This window comes from Chiloscyllium punctatum, chromosome 9, assembly GCF_047496795.1.
Source record: "Chiloscyllium punctatum isolate Juve2018m chromosome 9, sChiPun1.3, whole genome shotgun sequence".
Lineage (NCBI taxonomy): Eukaryota > Metazoa > Chordata > Chondrichthyes > Orectolobiformes > Hemiscylliidae > Chiloscyllium > Chiloscyllium punctatum.
Window position 1 is genome coordinate 42,219,619 of NC_092747.1, and position 23,146 is coordinate 42,242,764.

The 23,146-nt window shown below is 37.1% G+C and overlaps 1 protein-coding gene across 2 annotated transcripts in view; it reads right to left on the bottom strand.

Moving 5' to 3' along the window:
- nup58 (nucleoporin 58) overlaps positions 1–23,146 on the bottom strand; it is a 60,189-nt gene that overhangs the window by 7,106 nt on the left and 29,937 nt on the right. For both annotated transcript variants that reach the window (XM_072577332.1, XM_072577331.1), the window contains exons 8-14: positions 21,311–21,376; positions 21,046–21,220; positions 19,946–20,025; positions 18,366–18,484; positions 14,506–14,588; positions 6,616–6,814; positions 3,304–3,402 (exon numbers count right to left, since the gene is read on the bottom strand). In XM_072577332.1, coding sequence (XP_072433433.1) covers positions 3,304–3,402; positions 6,616–6,814; positions 14,506–14,588; positions 18,366–18,484; positions 19,946–20,025; positions 21,046–21,220; positions 21,311–21,376 — 821 coding nt within the window. The remainder of the gene's footprint in view (positions 1–3,303; positions 3,403–6,615; positions 6,815–14,505; positions 14,589–18,365; positions 18,485–19,945; positions 20,026–21,045; positions 21,221–21,310; positions 21,377–23,146) is intronic.

Here is a 23,146-nt window from a genome sequence, read left to right on the forward strand (position 1 = left end):
AAGCAAACATCTTAAGAGTTAGAACATGAACTGAAGCAGGGAGTGCCCTAGGTTTATCAACTTGTGTTAATCCATTCAAAATCAATGGTTTTCCCTGACTGTTAAAACAAATCAGCTAGCTGCACACAAATACGTAAGGATAATTCAAATGTGTTGGAATCAAAAGTTGATAAATGTAGTGTATAACTTCTTCATAAGCCAGTCAGTCAGTCAGTCACTCAGAGCAGATGGCCATTTGCTGAGTTGGGATAACTCAAGAAATGTTTAAAAATGAGTACATGTGTACATGTCAGGAATAAGATGCAAAAGCCCTATTCCCATTTCTGGAAGATACCATTTTTTGCCAACAGAAGGAAAGGGGACAGTCTATGAATTGCACAGGCAGAAGTTCCAAATTTGGCCAGGCCATTTGAAACAAAATGTTGAGTTTAAATTGATCACTTTGTTGCTTCAAAGTTCCCACTTGTGGGAACTGCAATTTTTTCAAGGAGCTGGAAATGCCAAAGGGAAGATTCAAGATCACAACACTTAAAATAAACCTTTAAGTAATTTGAATTCCCAGCCTTTGACTGAAAGCTGCAGTCACTTCATCTTTCATTTAAATAAAACAAACATGCAAATTAGGATGACTGACAATTTGGCCACTCTAACCTGCTTTGCCATTCATTAAGATCATGGCTGATCTGACTGTGGCCTCAACTCTACATTACCATTGGAGACAAAGCAGACACTAACTTCTGGAGTGCACTGAACCACAGGCCATCTGATGTACATGAGCAAAAGCCATTAGCTAGCTCTACCAGCAGTTTAATTTGCTTCATCGTTAAACGTTCCTGAGTACTGTTATTAAATGAATAATTTATTACAACAGATTGACCACTTGAGCAAAGAACATGCCTGCTTCCATGGTTGTCTCTGGATGTGGCTGGCTCACATCCATCTCAACCCATCTTCCCGAATATGGACTGAACTATGGCTCCAGCTGCTCAAAGTCAAAGTAGTTACTTTTGAGCTTGACAGTCAGCTGGGGTCATTCCTTGCCTCACCGAGTAGCAAGAGGAAAATTGGGAGAATAAATCTGGTTTGAGGCATGGTGCAGGAGGAAAAGCTTCAGATTCTTCAGGCATTGGGACTAGTTCTGTGGCAGGGGGCCCTTATTCAATAAGGGATAAGTATGCACCTCAACAGGATAGGGACCAAAGTCATTGCAGGAAGTTTCAGTATTGTGATTGGGGAGTGATTTGGAGATGCCTGTGTTGGACTGGGGTGTACAAAGTTAAAAAAAAATCACAACACATGGTTATAGTCCAACAGGTTTAATTGGAAGCGCTTTAGCTTTCGGAGCGCCGCTCCTTCATGAGGCGATCACCTGATGAAGGAGCGTCGCTCCGAAAGCTAGTGTGCTTCCAATTAAACCTGTTGGACTTTAACCTGGTGTTGTGTGATTTTTAACTTTGGTTGGGGAGGGTTTCAAAATACATTGGCAATGGTATACATAAGCAAGCAAAGCAATAAAAGGTGCATGAAGGAGAACATGCATTTGATAATACTAGAAGAGGAAGCTTGTCCATTCCGATAGAAGCACACTAAGGAGGACTACAAGAAACACAAAAACAGATTTGCAATGTACATGAGAGAACATACGTTCAGTCGGTAAGCTATCAGCACAAATAGTTATATAGAAATATGAAACTGCAATAAAAGAAATAGGATTTCAAAATAGTGAGGACAGATTTTCAACAAAGCTACAAAGTATTCAAAAAAAGAGAGAGGAAATCAGATGAATATTACAATAGTTTTAAAAGAAAGTTAGTATAGGGAGTACAAATTATCAAATGCCTAAATAGAATCTGAATCTTTGCAAAGACCAAGACTGAAACAAGCAAGCACGGGAAAAAAAAATAGAAAAACCTCATAACACCCTTGCACTACAAGTATACTTAGAATAAAAACATTGAGCCATCAAGACTTCTGCAAGTCATAAGATAAGATAATAAACAAAAAGGAGTTATCTTTTAACTCAGACAACAGTAACAAAAGAAATTCCTTAAAAAAATTAGCCTCCATGGCTGAGTTACAGCACAATAGCCATCTCTGGCGTAAAAGAGAGAGTTAAAGTCTCAACAAGGTTTCTTCTCAAAAGCAGAGACAATAAAAAAAACTGCAACATTATACTGGGATTGTATGTATAATTTTCATAAAATATTTTCATTTCCTAAATTTATTTCCAGATAGATTTGAATATTCTGAACATCTACTCCTAGGTGAATTTGAAAGCGGAGTCATATATCCAAACAAATTGTTCCATTACATTTCTTTCCAATTAAATAAAAACAACCAACATTATCTCTAACTGGATTAAGTATAGCAGTTATGTTGAGATGGCTTGACTTATGTTAACTATCCTATAATATGTAATACTGTAACCATACCTATGATGTAGAGGAGGATTGATTCTTATAATAGGATAAGAAAACCATTTTTAAAAGATTGTAGACTCCAATTTAATATCTCAAAGATCTGACCAACAAAACAAATTGATGCGAATATTCTAGACTTCTTTAGTTAGAATCCTACAGACGGTTTTAAAAAAAAAGACGAAAGAACTACGGATGACGGAAATCAGAAACAAAAACATAAATTGCTGGAAAAGCTCAGCAGGTCTGGCAGCATTTGTAGAGAGAAATCAGTCCTGACAAAGGGTCACCAAACCCAAAACATATTCTAAAGAATTCAGTTAATATCTTTGCAGATATATTTTATTCTAAATTAAATTTGAGATTCTGCAAATTCCTGGTGGCAGGGGGGGACATTTACTTGAGACCAATCTGTAACTGATAATGTAACTATGTTCCTATGAAATATTTAAAACCAGTCCTAATTGAGGTTTTAGCCTAATAATAAGTTCAAGTGATAAATTTTAACTCACGTAGATTTAATTTGGAGTGGGGGTGGGGGGAAAGAGGCTGCAGAAAATGAGGAGGGGTGAGGAAAGATTGTAGAACCATTAACAGAAGGTCTATTATTTTGAAAATCCATACTGAAATGGCAGCTCCTCACCTAAATTCTAGATGCATGACATATCAAACAACTTCATGCATGACTCAGATCAAATGTAACAAACATCTCCTTTAAATAATTATTATTTACTTTCTCAAAAAAAAAAACTATATAGTGTCTCTTGGAAGGAAACTTTGCATTTCAGGTTTATTTTCTCATCAGTAATTGATTCAGTGCATCTGAAAACCAACATTTTTAAGTATTAAAATGGAAACGTATATTAAGAAGATTTTAAAATTGTACCTCCAAGATTTGTAGAACCTAAGCCACTTGACTGCAAGCCTGCACCAATACATGTGGCGAATGGTGTTCCAAAATTAACTCCCAGAGGTTGTTGCGGTCCTAGTACAGAAAAACCAGAAAATTTGCCTTACTCTTCGACGTAGTTTTATTGAATAAGTATATATAAAACTCACCAATGTGAACAATTTTTATATTTGCTATTGTTGAGATAGTGGACAAGAGCATCAACTGGAAATAACCAGACTTAAAAGTTATAAATAATTGGTTTAGAACTAGATTGAAAACTATTAAGCAAATCAAATGTTAAAATATAGATACATATTCAATTTATTTCAAATTTTAAGTCAACTGTATTTGAGCAAATTTACCCACTTTAGTAATGTGTAAGCTGAATTTTATAAAAACCTAATAAAGCTTTCTATCTACCAATTTCTCTGTATATTTTTATAAAATGTAGTGGTAGCATAGTATGCATGATCGGCACAAGTTAATGATGTTCCAAGTGTTAGTTTTTAAATCAACAATTCATATCCAGTGACAAACCCCAATTTTATATGTTGGCAGATTTTACACATGCATTACACTTAATTGTAAATCAATTTAGCAGTACTTTTTAAAATGAACAAAATACATAAAGAAGCAAGACAATAAAATCTTTCATGGCTCAATTTATTGTTTAGTTTTGAAACATCTCAGTTACATGGCAACATAACAATGCAATTTCATTTTTTAAAACCATTACTGCTATTATCTTCATTTTAGTGCACTACAGTTTGAAATTAGGCAACCTTTTATAAACCAAGGGAATAAATCATTCAAGTTCAAGGCAGTTACAAATGAGAAGTGAATTTCTTTGCGTGCGCAATTTGAAAAGGCACCACTGAATTTAAACTCCAAATGTAGATTTAACACATCCATACTTTTCACAGTTCAAATACACTACTTATTTTCTCTTCTTAAAAAGGTAGAACATAATATTGCTTTTGTATTCTGATATTCTAGAAGACCTTCAAGTTTCAGAGAGAGAATTTAGTGTAGAGAAATAGAAATATGTAAATTAAGCCAGAAGAAAAGCCAGAAAACATATAAGCAAATTATGGGTCAAATTCTTAAGTAAAGAGACAGTATCATGTGCACCGACTTGGGCTTCATTTTAAAACTTTAAATAACTCTTACACAACTGCAATTTTTATACAGAATCCTAGTATCTTACCTTTTTAAAACATTTGTTGGAACATTAAAAGATGGTTCAAGTAGAATTTTAGGCAAATTTGATCTTTCCTAGTATTCAAAAATTCAGCCATCTTTAAGTCATAGTAAACGGACACTGTCTCTTTGCATCATATAGATTTCGAAGAACAATGATAAGAGTCAAACGCACAAATGATTTTTAACACAAGTTTACAGATATGGTAGTATTATATAATATATAGTTTACAAAGACTGATTTCATAATCAAACCAGTGTCATAATCTAGTGTTATTTGGAAGGCAACTGTGGCACTGTGTTGGTATATAAAAAGAAATAGTGTTGCATAGTGTTTGCAACATTACAATACTGGGCAGAAGTGTTTTTTTTGGCGTTTAAGACATTTCAGTTTTCATTAGAACGACAATTTTATTACTGCTTCATCAGAAAGCTAAAGTTATAAAAATTGTATTTTCTGATCAAAATATAGCACACAATAAGTGCACCAACTTACCTGCATATTATTCTAGCAGCCTCATTTTCTAAATACTTTACCATCTTAAATTAATTTAAAATGTTTATATTGTTGTTAACACTAGTTAATAACAAATATTTGTATTCTTTTACATTTATTTAAAAGATCCTTCATTTTCATTTATATCACATACTAACCAGCCAGTTTTACTGGTGGGGGCAAAAAGGGAGAGTTACAAGTTAATAAATATTTAAAAACTGTACAAAACAAACATTACTTAGCTGAGATTGGCAAATTCAGTTATTTGCATTTTAAATGCTGCTCTGGAACATGCTAAACAAGGCAGAACCGTATTAATTATGGTGCAAGTATAAGAAAATGCAGCACATTAATACTGGTTAAGTACTCCTTTACTTAGTTTCTTCTGTAAACATAATTTACTTTTTGTTGAGCCTCATTTCTTATTAAAAAAGACCAACATGTATTAATACTATTGTAGAACATTTTTTTGTGTTACACCTTCCCAAAAGTTATACTCAAAGTATCTTTTTTCACTATTTTCTCAAAATTATATCCCTGACATTTCGATTCTAAAATAAAAGCCAGTTTAATTTTGTATTTCTGACACCTGTTTCTACTTGGATATAGCACCTGCAATGGGAATCTGCAATTTTTACTAAGGAACATTTCATTCAAAAATAATCAAGGCTATTTTAAAATTCCCACCAACCCAGTGTGCCAAAGAAAACTGGCATCTGATCTGTCACGGTTTATGACAAGTTTTCAAGCTGATAGGAGGGCTGCAGTAGCAATCAATTTAGAATGAGTCACATTCCCAACGAAATCCTTGTGGAAAAGTGTCTAACTTCTGCTCGGCACCTTTTACCTCAGATTAGGAATGCACCACTTGGGGATCCTAAGCATAAATTACATTTTGGAGAGTACATTGGTATACCAATATATTATACAACACTTTGTCATGAATTAACGTAGTGAAAACATATGTCATTGTATAAATATAGTGGATATGGTATGAAATGGCATCCTTCAGTAGTATCAAGCCTATAGGTTAATCAAAGCAAAATCCAATCAAACACACTCAGGGCTATATATGGCTGAAATTCACCCAATAGCCATCTCTGGAGTTTAAATATTAACCAAGTTTTTTTGAACAAAAACATTAATTCTAATAAATATTTCATATTTGCTGAAATTTATCATCAGAAGTTGGTGACTCAACAATTCAACACTGAAAAAAACCTCACTGGTCACATCAAACTAAATTCTTAGTCATGGTTACAGTATAAAAAGTCACTTCACATTTTCTAAATTACTGTAGCAGTAATGATCTTTTAAACATCAATTTAAGAGATTAAGTACTTTGCAGTTTAGGATTATTGCTTTGCATACCCTGCATAATAATGATCTAGTAGTTATATATGCAGGTATCAATAATTAATCTTGATCATTTTATTTAAATACAAAAAAAAGTACAAAGTCTTAGTTGCTTTCTAATACAGCAGTAAGACCACGGAGATGTATCCAGGAAGACAATAAAGAGTAATAGATTTATTCACTATATGGTATGACCCATTTTAACCAGATATTTGTCTCAACACTATTCATCTATAACTTGAAGACATTCAGACCTGTAGCAGGCTGTTGCTGCTGTGATAATGTTGCAGCCATGGCAACTGCCGCTGCATTTGGTATGCTGAAGGGAGTTGGCCCAGTTGTAACGCGTGGAGCATTCTGCCATTTCTTAGTTTCAGCACGCCTTGCTTCAAAGACATCAGTAGCATCTCCAAGGAATGTTTTCCGATAGCCAAGATACTGTTCTCTTAAAATCTGAAGAAAAAAAAATCTCATGTTTCACCACTGCTCAAATTCAAATGATACTACACAGAGTAAAACAAAGGCAGCTTACTTTGTTGTTGAAACTAGTAGAATTAAAGGAATATTACTTATTGCAGAGCTAAGAAAAAGGATATTACAATATTTGATCATTCATAAATGCATCTATGCCACAAAGACAACTGTGCAACATCACCAATGTCATAAGCATTTGCAGAACTAACACATCAAATCATACTTGTGACGAATCTTCTGTTATTACATTTACATTAAGGTTCTATGTTATTTGGTTAAACATTAAATAAACTAACTTCTAACTGCGTCAGGTGAGGGCAAGTTATTGGAGTTTGCTCCAGAAGGTGCACAGAGCCCTTAGATTAGGCAATTCAAACTCTGACTATAATCAAGGACAGGAGGATATGAAAGTAGGTGAAACAGAGATGGAAATTCAAGGGGCAGCTCTTAAAAGTGTCTTAGTTACGAGTTTCTTGCAAGTTTTGTGGGCAAGAAGGAGTACAGTAGGGACAATGACAATGGTATTGTGGCACAGGAAGCTATTTAAGTGAGAGAATGAAATAGGAACTAGTAGTGATAGTGGAGTGTTAAAGTAGGGAACTCGATATTGTGCTCTGCAAGTGTGGCTTACAAAGCAAAAAGGACTTGCAGACTACAATAAGAAAACAGCAACAAATAGTCTCAGGGGTTGACAAAATGGCAAAAAAGAAAAAATAATGATTCTTTAATGTGTGAGGTATTTGGAACAAATTAAATGAATTAACAGCACAAGTACAGGTTAATAGGTATGATCTTATAGGCACTACAGAGACATGGTTTCAAGGAAATCAACATTGGGAATTAAGTATTTAGGAGTATGTGACTTTTCAAATAGGACAAGAAAGGAAGGGTGATGGGAAAGCTTTGTTAGTATGTGATGGAATAAGTATAAGAGCTAGAAAAGCTTTTGAGTTGGATGGTTTAGAATCCATATGGATGGAGTTAAGAAATAAACAACAAGGCAAGAAGGCACTGTTGAGAATAGTCCATAGACCCCTAACAGTAATTGTCCGATAATGAGGGCATATAAAAAAAAGTAGAATACACATCATAGGTGACTTTAATCTTGATGTAGATTGGGAAAATCAAATTGGCAAAGGTAGCCACATGGAGGAATTCTTAGAGTGATAGTTTCTGAACAATCTTTTGTGGATCCAACCAGGGATCAGGCTGTTTTGGATTTGGCAATGTATAATGAGGCAGGTTTGATAATTATCTCAGCGTGAGAAATCCCCGAGGGAACACATCATAAACTTGATAGATTTTAGCATTCAGTTTGGAGATTGAAAAACTTAGGTGTAAAAAAAAACTCAAATAAGTGTGATTACAAAAGGAATAAAGGTTGAGTTGGCAAGAGCAGGCTGGGAAAGGGAATGCCAGAAAATACTTTAGCAGTCACAGCAAAGATATATCCCAGTAAGGGCAATGGGTTCTAGGAGGGGAATAAACTAGTTAATCAAGTTAAGGATATTATCAAATTGAAAGAGAAAAGCAAAAGGTGGCAAAGATTAGTGGCAAACCAAAGGACTGTGAAAGCTTCAAAACCAAAAGTTGAACAGAAGGAAGAAAGTAAACTATGAGGGCAAATTAGCAAATAATACAAGAACAGATAGCAAGAGCTTCTTTGAATACATAAAAGGAACGAGGGTGGGAAATAAAAATGAAGCAGGAATAATAGATTTAATGAATACTTTGCATTGTTCTTCACTGTTGAGGATATTAAGAGCATTCCCAAAAGTACTGAATAAACGGCGGGGTGGGGGGGGGGGGGAAAATCGCTAGAGAAAAACGTTCAGGAAACCAACAGGGCTAAAAGACAGTTAAGTGCCCTGAACCTGATGAGTTGCATCTGAAAATGAAAAGGAGCTACACAGAGGTAGTGGGTGCATTGGCAGTAAATCGCCAAGAACTCTTAGATTCGAGAGAAGTTCCAGACATTTGGAAAATTGCCAATGTTATACTCTTATTCGAAAGGGGCACACAAAAAAAAAGATAAGTCCAGGTCAGCTAGCTTAACATCTATCATTGGGAAAGTGTTGATCTATCATAAAGGATATAATAGCAAAACAATTGGAAATAGATAATAAAATCAAGCAGATTCAGCATGGACTTCAAAAGGAAAAACATGCCTAACAAATTTATTCAAGATTGTTAAGAAGTAACAAGGAGTAAAGAAAGAAAATGAAATCAGAAGATGTAATATATTTGGATTTTGAAAAAGTAAAAGAACATAAGTAAGTACCCAAGGGTGTTAAACCTGTAGCTAGTGAAGTGCCACAGCGATAAGTGCTGGGGCCACAATTATTTACAATGCATATTAACAACTTAGATGAGGGACATGAATGTATCACTGCCATGTTTGCGGATGACTAAAATAATTGGAAAGGCAGGTTGTGAGGATGTCACTGAGTCTGCAGAGGGATATAGACAGGTTATGAGAGGGAACAAACATTTGCCAGATTAGATTAGATTACTTACAGTGTGGAAACAGGCCCTTCGGCCCAACAAGTCCACACCGCCCCGCCGAAGCGCAACCCACCCATACCCCTACATCTACCCCTTACCTAACACTACGGACAATTTAGCATGGCCAATTCACCTGCCCTGCACATCTTTGGATTGTGGGAGGAAACCGGAGCACCCGGAGGAAACCCACGCAGACACGGGGAGAATGTGCAAACTCCACACAGTGAGTCGCCTGAGGTGGGAATTGAACCCAGGTCTCTGGCGCTGTGAGGCAGCAGTGCTAACCACTGTGCCACCGTGCCGCCCAGATAGAATACAAGAAAGGGAATGGAGTATAAAATTAGTGCCTGGTGGATGATCACTTTGCAGGAGACCCAGGTTCTGTCTATGAAAATGACCTGGAGCTTCCAGTAGCTTGTCATTTCAACATGTGTGTCTCAGGCCTGCTACAGTGCTCTAGTGAGGCTCAATAGAAACTGCCAGGACAACACCTTATCTTCTGCTTGGGAACTTTACAGCTGTCAGGTCTCAACATCAAGTTTAACAACTTTAGAGCATCAACATCTCCTGCCTTGTCAATTAGCCATCTCTACACCCTAGGTCCTGTCATGACTTGGGTTGCTATCAACACTGTCAGCCCACATTTATCTACTGACTACCACCCTATCACCACCAAGCCAGCTTTCCTTCCTCCCTGCCTTACTATCAACATTCCCTTTGGTTGCTGAATTTTCTCTCTCTGGACTCTGTCTTTCACATCTGCTAATTTCTCTCTCTCTCTCTCTCTCCCCTACCTGACAGCAGCATAATTATCTCTTTGCCTACCAGCTGCTATCAGTTCTGAAGAAGGGTAACTGGAGAAGAAGCTGGAACGGACAACTGGAAGCGGAAGATTCAAACCACTACAAATGCCGGAGGAAAGATCACAGAAGCGCTTCACAGGAGGCTCCCAAGCACTGAGGATGTCACCTAGACAGGGGACGAAATGTCTGCAACACAAATTCCCAGCTCGGCAAACAGAACCACAACAAGGGTAACTGGACTCAAAACATTAACTTTTCTCTGCACAGATGCTGCTAGATTTGCTGAGTTTCTCCAGCAATTTGTTCTTCTTTTTTTCACTTTACACAAATAGTGAACACCTGCTGAAACTATAAAAAGGCACTAGTCAGATTACAGCTTGAATATTATGAGCAGTTGTGCTCCCCTTATCTAAGGAAAGGTATACTGGTATTGGAAGGGTTCATGAGCTTGATCCTTCGAATGGAGACTCTCTTTTCAGGAGAGGTACAGTCGGTTGCAAGTGGAGCTTTAACTCATTAGAGTTTGGAAGAATGAGAGATTTTATGGGAGATATACAAGATTCTTAGGAGGCTTGACAGAGTAGACGCAGGAGGTGGTTTCCCCTACTGTGAGGATCTAGGGACCAGAGGCATACCTTCAGAATAAAGGGGTTGCCCACTTAAGACAGATATGAGGAGAAATATTTTCTGAGCCGAAGTCATCCATGTAATTCTTTATCACAGAGGGCTGTCTAGGCCAGGTCATTAAGCATATTCACAATTGAGATTTAAAAAAAAATTAGTAAGGGAATATGCGTTATGGTGAGAAGGCAGGAAATTGGAGTTGAGGTTCATCAGATCAGCCATGATCTCATCTGAATAGTGGAGCAGACTTGATGGACCGCATGACCTATTTCTGCCTTTACACCTTATAGTTTTAAGGAGCAAGCAACTACTTTCCACATTTTCGGTTAGGTATCAGTATTTTGAATAGTATTTCCTTAAAGTCGCACAGATTGGGAATTTAACACATGAAGAAAGATGCAGCCAATCCGCACTATTTTGCTGTTCATATTAAGACTAGCCAATTCTGTGCGGCATTTCACATGGCGAGTAAGACCAAAACCTACCAATTGGTCAAGTGGAGTATGAGGAGAGGAATACTGGAGTACAACAGGAAATATGAGGGTCGGAGAGCTGGTGATGACAGTTGAAGAATGAGAGAAAAAAAAAAGAGAGAAGAGTTTGGAAAAAGAAGCAAAGATAGGTTAAAAGGAAAAAGGGGGAGATAAAAAAAAGAAGAGGGATATGTGGCAAGCAAGTTCAGTAGGAACAGCATATTACAGCAGATGCAGTTAGAGAGATATCCCAAAAGGTCACGGTGTGGTTAGAAAAATGGGACTGTTGGAGGCATACATCAGTGGGAAGGACTGGGGAAATTCCACAGCTTTGAGGGACTGAATGGCCTACTCCTAAGTAAAGAGTTCCTATTTTACTGAAAACTGCCTGGTCTCTAATTCTAATTCAAATTCAAACTAGGGATTATTATTTCGTAACCTTATGTTTTACTGAAGAAAAAGTAACATGCTGCAGAAAATTTTTGTCTCAGATTCATCAGCACTGGAAAGGTATCAAATTTTAAAGAGAACAACATTTCACTATTTCCTTTACTCTTTTATGAGCTGCGGGCATTACTAACAAGGTCAGCAATTGTAGTAGATCTCTAATTGCACTTAAACTGAGTAGTTAGCGAGTCAATCACAGAGTCTGGAGTCACTTTAACCAGACCAATTAAGAACTGAAGATTTCCTTTTCTAAAAATAGATGAGTGAATCAGATAGATTTTTCCAGTTACTTGAGACTCCCTGGCCATCATCACAGAGTAGGCTTAAGGTTGGAATTTTAGCAAAGTTTGTAGCTCAGGTTGAGGTTTACTCACTGAGCTGTAGGTTTGATATCCAGACATTTCATTACCTGGGTAGGTAACATCATCAGTGGCGACCTCCAAGTGAAGCGAAGCTGTTGTCTCCTGCTTTCTATTTATAGGTTTGTCCTGGATGTTTGTTTTCTGAGGGGTTGATAGATGGTATCTAGATCTATGTGTTTGTTTATGGCGTTGTGGTTGGAGTGCCAGCCCTCTAGGAATTCTCTGGCATGTCTTTGCTTAGCCTGTCCCAGGATAGATGCGTTGTCCCAGTCGAAATGGTGATTTCTTTCAACCGTGTGTAGGGCTACGAGGGAAAGAGGGTCGTGTCTTTTTGTGGCTAGCTGGTGTTCGTGTGTCCTGTTTGTCCTCAAACAAAAACTAACAAACTTAAAAGACCCAGTACAACCCATGGACAAAACCAACGTCATCTACAAAATTCCATGCAAGGACTGCCACAAACACTACATAGGACAAACAGGAAGAAAGTTAGCCACCAGTTAGCACTCCAACCACAAAGCCATAAACAAACACATGGATCTAGATACCATCTTTCAACCCCTCAGAAAACAGGAAATGACATCACCACAAATCCCAGGAACCCCATCCAGGACAAACATATAAATAGAAAGCAGGAGGCAACAGCTTCGCTTCACTTGGAGGTCACCACTGATGTTACCTAGCCAGGTAATGAAACGTCTGGATATCAAACTTACAGCTCAGTGAGCAAACCTACACCCCCACCCCTTAAGGTTGGAATGTTTATGAACTGAATTCAAACTCCCCCAGTTACCATGGTGAAGTTTGAATCCATGTCTACAAAGCGTTATCTTAGGCCTCTGGATTATGAGTCCAGCTCATTATTCCTATTGCACCATCCCCCCACATGTATGAGGAAAACAAGGTGCTGAATGGTTGAGCACTGCTATGAAGAATCCACCTAGGAATAATCTTCCCTAAAGTTTAAATTTAAAAAAAGGACATATTAGCCCTGATTGGGTGAGGTTTCATTTCGGGGAGTTTCTCCACGAGAAAGTAAGTATTTGATCTTTAACTCCCATTTTCTGTTGGTTCTTCACAACTTCATGCCATGCTTTTACACCATTTAATGCATTCCACCCCCCAGTTCATCTCGATTTAGAATAGAAGAAGAACATTAGACTTAGGACCAGAAATTAGGCCATTCAGCCCACTGAGTCTGCTCTACCATTCAATCATGGCTCACACATTTGTCAACTCCATTCACCTTTTTCTTCCCATAACTCTTGATCCCCTTGACAATCAAGAACCTATCTATCTCAGTTTTTAATATATTAAATGACCTGGCCTCCACAGCCTTCCTGAGCAGTGAACTCTGCCAAATATAGCCAAAACGTAAGAAATGATACAATGATTTGACACAAAAGAAGGAGATTCTCATCATGCCTATGTTGGCGCTTTGAAAGGGCAATCAAATTAGCTTCACTGCCCCATTCTTTCCTCGCTTTGCAAGCTGCCACGAAGTATTTGTCAGATTCCCTTCTCAAAGTTATTACTAAATTTGCTTCCAGTAGCTTTCAAAAAATAAAAAAAATGCATAAAATATTTTGCCTTTGCAGGTTTGCACATTTACCTCAAATCTGTCATTTATTTACTGATCTTTCTGGTAATGAAAACAGTTTCTCCTCACGTACTGTTATCAAATGCTATTTAAATCATTGGTGTTTGTTCATAAAGAGCTGACCACTGAATTATATCTAAAGAAATGGCTCGTAAGGTTGACAGAAAAAAAAAGTTGAAGTGTTTTGAATAACTTAGACTCCAGGAGAAGGGAACATAGGAAATGGTCATCCTAAGATGAAGTAAATCCTCAGTTCTTTGAATGGTTCTCACAGCTTTTTAGAAATAATAGCAATTAGATTAGATTCCCTACAGTGTGGAAACAGGCCCTTTGGCCCAACAAGTCCACACCGACCCTCCTAAGAGTAACTCACCCAGACCCATTTCCCTCTGACTAATGCACCTAATAACTATGGACAATTTAGCATGGCCAATTCACCTGACCTACACATCTTTGGACTGTGGGAGGAAACCTGAGTACCTGGAAGAAACCCACACAGCAATATTTTCTTTATCTGAACTAATGCTCTGCCATAGTTATTGCAAAAATTATCAGTTGTGTTCATGAAAGTATGCTGAAACATAAATGAGCATATTGTTCAGACTGCGGTTTAAGCCTGTGCCCTTTCTCTTGGCAATTTTATTTTGTAACTCTTGGTTTGCCACTGCCTTCAACTCTCAGGTGCAAAACAAGATGGAATCTGAACTGAACCCAAGTTACAGGCATGATTCTGAATGTAAGCCATCGAGCCAACTGAACAAAGCACCCCCTAAAGATTATGGCAACCAATATCCATTCTTCAAGAATATTAATCTTCAGAATTCTTCTAAAAGTTATAATATTCAAATTCAAGCCCTACCTTTGCACTTTCATGAATTGACTGGAGTTGGGCAGCCAAAGCCACAAAAGTCTGGTATACTTTCTGCATTGCAAGAGACAAATCTGCAGGAATGACAAAAATGGTTAAACAATCAAAACATCCTTTATTAACTCAATGTTTATTACCATATGTTCTCAACTCCTTTGGTGTGGCTCCATACGTATGTTTTAAAAACTTATCCAAGTTGTCAATATTCAAGTGCAAGCAATGGCTTGCTACTTTATTGTGAAGGAAACAACTGTTAAGTACAATTCTGTCATGAACATCTATTCATTTCACAAGAATGTCACTGATTAGCATCCTGATTTTTTTTGTCCTAGTCAAGGTCTGGGGGACTGTTGGGGCAGGGGGGTGGGTAGTGATTATTTGAGTAGCAACTAAACAAGGGTTCCTTTTGCCTCAAAGATACACAAGCATAAATAATTTAAAATTTGCTGAAATAGTTCCTTTTTCTAAGCTGTTTTAGCAGGATTCACCACTCCAAGGAGTTTGGTCTCTACTGCTAGTTTCTCTGCAACTGCCAGTTTCTCTGCAACTGCCACAATTAAGTTTTTATTAGTTCTCAACTCCCAAGAAATATTGACAAAAGGCAGTGTTGAGAAAATGGAAACTTCACAGTTTGTCATCACTTATGATCTGGCTGAGCTTAATGTTGTTAAGGGGAAGCAAAGAAAGAGGAAAATTCTTTCATATTAGCTTTGATATACCTTAAATTCAGGAAACAAAAATACTTTTAAACTGCAGAATATGTTTATGACAGTAAAAATACACAGATCGCTGTTTAAACATTCTCGATTAGATTAGATTAGATTACTTACAGTGTGGAAACAGGCCCGTCGGCCCAACAAGTCCACACCAACCCGCCAAAGTGCACCCACCCAGACCCATTCCCCTACATTTACCCTGCCCCTAACACTACGGGCAATTTAGCATGGCCAGTTCACCTAACCTGCACATCTTTGGACTGTGGGAGGAAACTGGAGCACCCGGAGGAAACCCACGCAGACACAGGGAAAATGTGCAAACTCCACACAGTCAGTTGCCTGAGGCGGGAATTGAACCCGGGTCTCTGGCGCGGTGAGGCAGCAGTGCTAACCACTTCTCTGCTAATTAAATTCTCTATTCAGCAAATAAATTTTGCTTAAGAATATCTCCAGGACTTTACACAGAAGAAAGCCACTTAGCCCAGCATGACAATGCCACCACAAAGAGTTGGCCAATCTAATCCCACTTTCCAACTCTCAATCTGTACAGTTTGTGGGTAAAGTCCATTCAAGTGCATATTAAGTACATCATAAATGCGATTTTCTGCCTTCAGTGCCATTTCAGACAGTGTTCCAGACCCCACATCTGGTAGGTAAAAAATAAAGTTCTCAACTCCACCTTAAAATCAATTATATTTCACCTTTGCCCACCTTGTTACTGACTTTTCTTTGATGTGAAATAGGCTGATTTATGCTTTTCTTAATTTTATACACTTCAATTATATTTCACACAGCCTCTATTCCAAAGAGGACGACCCAAACCTATCTATATTTTTCCTCATAGCTAAACTTCTTGCATTTTGACAACGTGGCCTGAAATAGTGTGATCAGAATTTGATGGATTTCTGAAAAACTTTTTATATGACAACTAGTTCACCGCTTAACCTTCTAAATTCAAAGGACCACAACTCACTATTTAATCTGGTATCAATCTGGTGAATCAGCATTGTATCTATTGCAAGAAGTATACCAGTCTTGATGTTTGATATTTAAAATTCAATACATCAATAAGAGTATGATCAAGGTTCTATATAATCAAAACATCACCTTTTAATTGTTATGCCCTTGAGATAAAGGGCAACATTCTCTTATTCTTTCAGAGTAGTAGTAGTTTTTAATGATTTGTGCACATGAATGCTAAAATTTATTTGCTTATAATCCCTATCAAAGTAATTTGTCTCATCTTTCTTAAATATCCAGTTGTGGAAAAGCAAAGAGTAAGGTACAAAACCAACAATATTCCTTCCTGTTCCCAACCAACTTATTGAATGAATGGCTAAGGGTTTTAGAAGACACTAATTAATATACAGTGAACTGACATCAGTGCAGATCACTTGCCATAAATTGTTAGCTAAAGATGGGCTGAATAGCTCCCTTCAGTTCCAAAAAATCAAGGTCACGTAAGGTGTATAACAGAGTCATACAGATGTACAGCATGGAAACAGACCCTTCGTTCCAACTCGTCCATGCTGACCAGATATCCCAATCCTAATCTAGTCCCATCTGCCTGCACCTGGCCCATATCCCTCCAAACCCTTCCTATTCATATACCCATCCAGATGTCTTTTAAAAGGTTGCAATTGTACTAGCCTCCACCACTTCCTCTGGCAGCTCATTCCATACACGTACCACTCTCTGCATGAAAAGGTTACCCCTTAGGTCTCTTTTATATCTTTCCCCTCTCATCCTAAACCTATGTTCTCTAGTTTTGGACTCACCCACCCCAGGGAAAAGACTTTGTCTATTTATCCTATCCATGCCCCTCATGATTTTATAAGCCTCTATAAGATCACCCCTCAGCCTCTGACGCTCCAGAGAAAACAGTCCTAGCCTCTCCCTATAGCTCAAATCCTCCAACCCTGGCAACATTCTTGTAAATCTTTTCTGAACCCTTTCAAATTTCACAACATCTTTCCGATAGGAAGGAGACCAGAACTGCATAAAATATTCCAACAGTGGCCTAACCAATGTCCTGTACAACTGCAACATGACCGCCCAACTCCTGTACTCAATACTCTGACCAATAAAAGAAAGCATACCAAACGCCTTCTTCACTATCCTATCTAGCCATGTTCCCAAAATGCAGCACTTCACATTTATCCAGATCAAACTCCATCTGCCACTTCTCAGCCCACTGGCCCTTCTGATTAGGATCCCATTGTAATCTAAGGTAACCTTCTTTGCTGTCCACTACACCTCCAATTTTGGTGTCATCGGCAAACTTACTAACTATACCCCTTATGTTCACAACCAACAATGATTTACTATAAAAACAAAACTTTGTATTCTGCTCCCTACGACCAGCCTCTACTGTGATTAAGCATTAATAGTATTGAAACAGCAAAGATACTTTAGAGGATGGGAATAAAATATTTTCAAAATTTTACTATTAAGCAATTAAAAAAAATGTGATAGACACAAGCAATGTAAATTGATGTTTCTTTTTAAAAATGGTGACTGAAAAGTAAAAGGGCAAATATAAAATAAGGGACAACTGTTACATACAAACAGTTTTTCTTTTCTTCCAGTATGGGTTGTACTTACTTTATGCTAGAAATGGAAATTAAGACTACAAGTGTTTTTTCACTTGCTCATGGGATGTAAGGGTTGCTGGCTAGGACAGCATGTATACCTATCCCTAATTGCCTTGGAGAAGATAGGTTAGGGTTAGCTGAGGGGTTAAAGTGCCAACCAAGCAAGCTACTTTGTCCCAGATAGTGTCAAGCCCATATTTGACACTTCCAGCACTACAATATGTGCAACGAAATCTGGAGCAAGTTTATCATTTAAGTTTTAGCTGTGGGTGTTGGGTGGTCTCAATGCATAGGATTTCCGTTTTCACTTAACCCTTTGCTCTTTCTTAAATTGAAATTACAAATTACTGGTGATGCCAAGCTTACATTTCAAGTTTATGCTTGATAGTGAAGAGCAATACCGCACTGCACTACTGCAAAAAGATTTCACTACAAATGAACAGATATTCGACTGAAAAATGGTAAAAACATAATTCATGATAATTCACCACCATGCTTCCTTAAGTGACAAAATAAACTTTTCTTTTTAAATAAGCCAAACCTTGTGGAGTCATATGTGAACTGTTAGCCTGAGCAGCAAGGTGATTTTCCAGTTCCTCTATTTGCTGTCGGTACTGCTGTAACTGAACTTCAAACTGTTCAACCAGCTGTCTGAAATAGCTGTTAAAATATGACTCAAAATTAGCAGGCCTGTTGAAATTCAATGTAGCATATGATTATTTTCATGTGCATAACTACTTGTATATACAAAATTTACAAAGTTACTTGACTAGCTAAACTTAAATGCAATCAGTTAGCGAATGGAGAATCATGATGTGTCACTGATTAAATCCAGAATATTTCTTAAGAAAAAGACAGAGAGCTTGTTAAGTATAGAGAGAATGTGGTTAAAGAAATAAAATGAAGGAGGCAGTTTTCAGGAAACAACTGATGAAACTTCAATGGTGATGTATTTGGAACATGTGGACGATCTTGCCATGGACACATTTAGAAACTGTGTATTCTGAGAGACTATTCAAAACCCTATAACATCAGAGTTAAAATAATTTAGGTGTTCCAAATGTAAACAGCAGACAAGTTTACATGTCATTTTTTTTAAAACAAAGTTTCTATTAAGCAGCACGACCTAAAATTAAAAAGCAAAACCAGCAGGCCTAAGCTTTGGTCATGAAGGAATGTGGCCTGCAGAATTATCTGCCACAGTAAGTAGCTGAGGCCAAAACATTTAATGTTTTCAAGGATTTAGATATAATTCAATGGACAAGAGAGATTAAAGAGTATTAGAAGGTAGTGGAAACAGGATACTGTGTTGGATGATCAGCCATGATAATACTGAATGGCACGGCAAGCTCGAATGGCCAAATGGTCTACTCCTATCTAGTATATTTATATGTTTCACTTCGCCCACTATTTTTACAATGACTTTGAGTAGACAAGATCAGAGGACAGCTTTGGGATGCTTGGTGCAAATGTTCTCTCATCTCAGCCTAATTTGTGTGCATGAAGTGTTTCCTGCAATTTGACACATTTGGTTATAGGACATCACTGAATCTTGCAAGCATTCAGGTCAGAGTTCAAATGTCAGAAGAAAGGGTACTGTAGTTTGTACCTCCAAAGGGATCTTAGCAATACCTTTGCACAGTATGTCTGTAACTATAAAGTTGAAGGGATACTGCATGCAAATAACCAAAAGATAGGAAATCAACTGGGATCAGGAAGCCATCTTTGTTGAAGAGGAAAACCTTCACCCATCAGAGGTGAAAATCAATCAGCAAGTTTAGGGTGTGATTTCTTAATGTTATTTTCGAAATGCACAATTTCTTACTCAATATTCAGTTGAATCGACAGTCAGCTGAATGCTATGGTCATTTGGCTTTGCACGGAGTGTGAAACTGGACTATGCAGGTAAAAATATAAAGTTGCCGCCAATCAGACAATTCATCTGCAAAGCAGCAACTTGAATTTGACAAAAAAAAGTGTTTACAATTCATGCTTTAAAAAAATTTGTGCCAAATTCATATCATCAACAATTAAAGACCTTCTACTGCAGCATTAGTTCAGTTTAAAAACTGTTAAATTGTATCCTAGACCTCTCATTTGCTGAATCATCCATTAACTTACTCTGCTGGTGCTGTATTTTCATGTTGAAGTCCTGGTGGTATCTTCTGTGTCCTGAGTGCTATTTCGGCATTTTTAAGCTCCTATGAATAAATTCAATATTTTTATTTAAAGTGGCTTTTCTTCAATCTTACCTCATCTCTACTTGCAATTCTAGGCTAACTTCAAAAAAGGTTTTCTTTCACCATTTAGTACTTTCAGATTTATAGGAGATCACTTTTCTGTTTGGTGGCTATGCCCAATTTGGAAAGATGCTTAATGCATCCAAAAGGGGTATTGCTAAGCCTGACAAATTATTTTAAGGTTTAGAGTAGTCTTCCTTAATAGGATTTCTTGAAGGTTTATCACCTCCAGACAGCAGCTTAAACATGTACACCAGCTACAGCATAAAGCATCGGACTTCTGCAAGATTCCACAAACTGGTCACTGGAGTCTGCAGGTTTTTCATTCCATTAGTAACCCCTCTCTTCTACGGAGCTTCTTTGTTGTAAATTTTCAAAAGGCCTCTGGTTAGTATGTCAATACAGGAAACCTGTTGCATAGTTATTTTATACCATATGCTGTTAGGATTAAAAATATGGTATAAGATTTAACTTGAGCACAATCACACTATTTGATTATGGAACACATTTTTGCTTCCAGCTAAAGTCACAACAAGTAAGTGACACAATTCAAGAGGAAAATCTAAGACTTAAAACCCATTTCTGTATATGGTTAAAAAGGGATCAATGACCACCTTCTGTGCTGTACTATTCTATGCTGTAATTCTGTGTTATCTCCTGCATTTCTGTGAACACATAAAAACACAACTGATCTTACTTTGAGAATAAAATGTACTGCTCTCAATGCCAGCAAATCAAAATTCTTTTCTCGATTTTGATGAGTATTTTTCATTTAAAACAGTCTTTTTATTAAAACAATGGGGGAAAAAGTTGAATATAGTTCAATGGTTATTGTAAAATATTACTGACTTTAATCTCTACCCTTGAAGTCCCAAATGCATCAGATTTTAATTTTTAGGTAGATAGAATTATACCATTTCTTTTTCAAAACTGGTTGTAATTACACTCTTAATGAAAAAAATCTCTGTGCAGATTATTTACCTGTGCAGATTCTATCTTTAGCTTGTCAATGGCAAGTGAATCTCTCTGAAGTCCGCTGGCAACTACTGTTAATAATTGTTTCAGGGCTTTGATATCCTCTTGTACTTTCAACATAGCTTTAAAGGACATTCGGCTAATTTCTTCTTGCACCTGCTTCTGTTCTTTTACAAACTTCCTACAAATGTGTAAAAAGAATACATGACTTTAAATGCTGATATTGTAAAAGAGAGAGTTAATGATTGGATATCAAACTTGTAAAACTCACTGAAAGTGCTCCACATCTTGACAGATAACAGGCGGCAGATTTTCATCTTTCAGGGCTTTGCTATCACTGGAAAACAAACAGAAAAAGGACTAAAAATGTCAATAGTGAGAAATGTCCCTTTACAAAATTTTTAACAGACAAACATTGTAGATAAATTCAAGGTAGGAGGATATTATAATAATCTACATTCCATCCTCACATCAACACTAGAAGGTTTAAAGAAAGAGAATATTTTAACATTTTTATTAAGAACTCCAAGTTCCATTATACAGTGAAATAATATTGTTTGGTTAGATGAATCACTAGTTAACTTGGTGTGAAACCTGTTTAAAATTTCTTCAATTGTTATGTATTATAAATTTTAGACACCATGGTGAAATGATATGTACAATATATTTCTCATAAATGGCTTTATAATTTTTATATAATGCAGCAATATGACTTCTGCATCACAATAAAGCTATAATCAAATCATTATTAACATCTACCACTGCATTGCTGAAAAGTGTTCAGTTCACTCAGAATTACTGCTGAAATCCAGCTGCGTCACAAGATTCTCTCACCCACTACTCTAAATCATCAAATTGCTTCTCTGACATCCAACATGTTCAGATGATTACAAATTTTCTCCAGTTATAAAGGGAAAACACAAGTCATTTTATTCTGTCTGTTGTAAACACCATCTTCCTTTCTGGCAAACTAAAAGCTAAATCAAACTCTTTGCAATCTTGGTGCTGGATATGTTTCAGAGTTGAATTTTACTTCATATATCTGCACTAATCACTGCCAATTTACACTTTTGTAACATAGCCAGATTCCACCCCTGCCTTTACACTCATTCAAATCCTTGGCTTTCTTGAGACTGGATTATTTTAACCAACTCTTGCTCGGTCTCCAACATTTTACGTTTCATAAAATTGACATTCCAAAACACTGCTATCTATGCACTGTTTATCTATCCTCCCTGAACATAAGATATATTGTCTCCTGGTTTGAAAAAAAATCATGATAGTACATTCTTATCCTGGTTTTCAGGTCTCTCCAGATGATTCTTGGTTCTCATCTCTAATCTCCTTTAGCCCACAACTCTCCAGGGTAAGAGTTTACATCTCTTCCTCAAAATAGCAATTGATGCTGGGTCACTTACTAATTTTGAATCTGAAGACTGATAACAGCTTTTGATTTCTACATGTTTGGAAAAGGGATAAGGGAAATGGCATTTGGAGCATAAGGACAGCAGAACAGTTTTGAACAGGTAAACATTCCTAGCTATCTGTGCTAATCTAAATCTGGTCTCTTTAGCAACCCCTATTTTAGTTAGCCTACCATTTGATTAGGCCTTCAGGTGTCAAGACACTAACCTCTGAAATTCTTTCCCCAAACCCCCAAGCCTTTATTTCCATCTTCAAGGTACAAAAGGATAGAAACTTAATGGCGCAAAAAGCAGCCATTCAATCCATCACCTTAATGTCAAACAAAAAAGTATCATACAATCTAATGCTACCTTCCAGCTCTTCATCCATTGCCCTTTAAAAGATGCTCATTAAAATCTAGTTCTTTGATTTACTTTTAGCTACCTGCTTGTGGTCTGGTATCAAAGTTTTGATTTTTGCCTTGATACTTTGTACTGCACCTGAAGTGCTACATGAATACAAGTCAATACTAAATTTTGAGAAGATGGTAGTGAGGCTCTTTCTTGAAGCATGCAGTCCTCAAGCCAGTAGGATGGTGACATCTTGCAAAATGTCCAGATTACAGAGGAGGAAGTGCTGGATGTCTTGAAACGGATAAAAGGTGGATAAACCCCCAGGACCTGATCAGGTGTACCCAAGAACT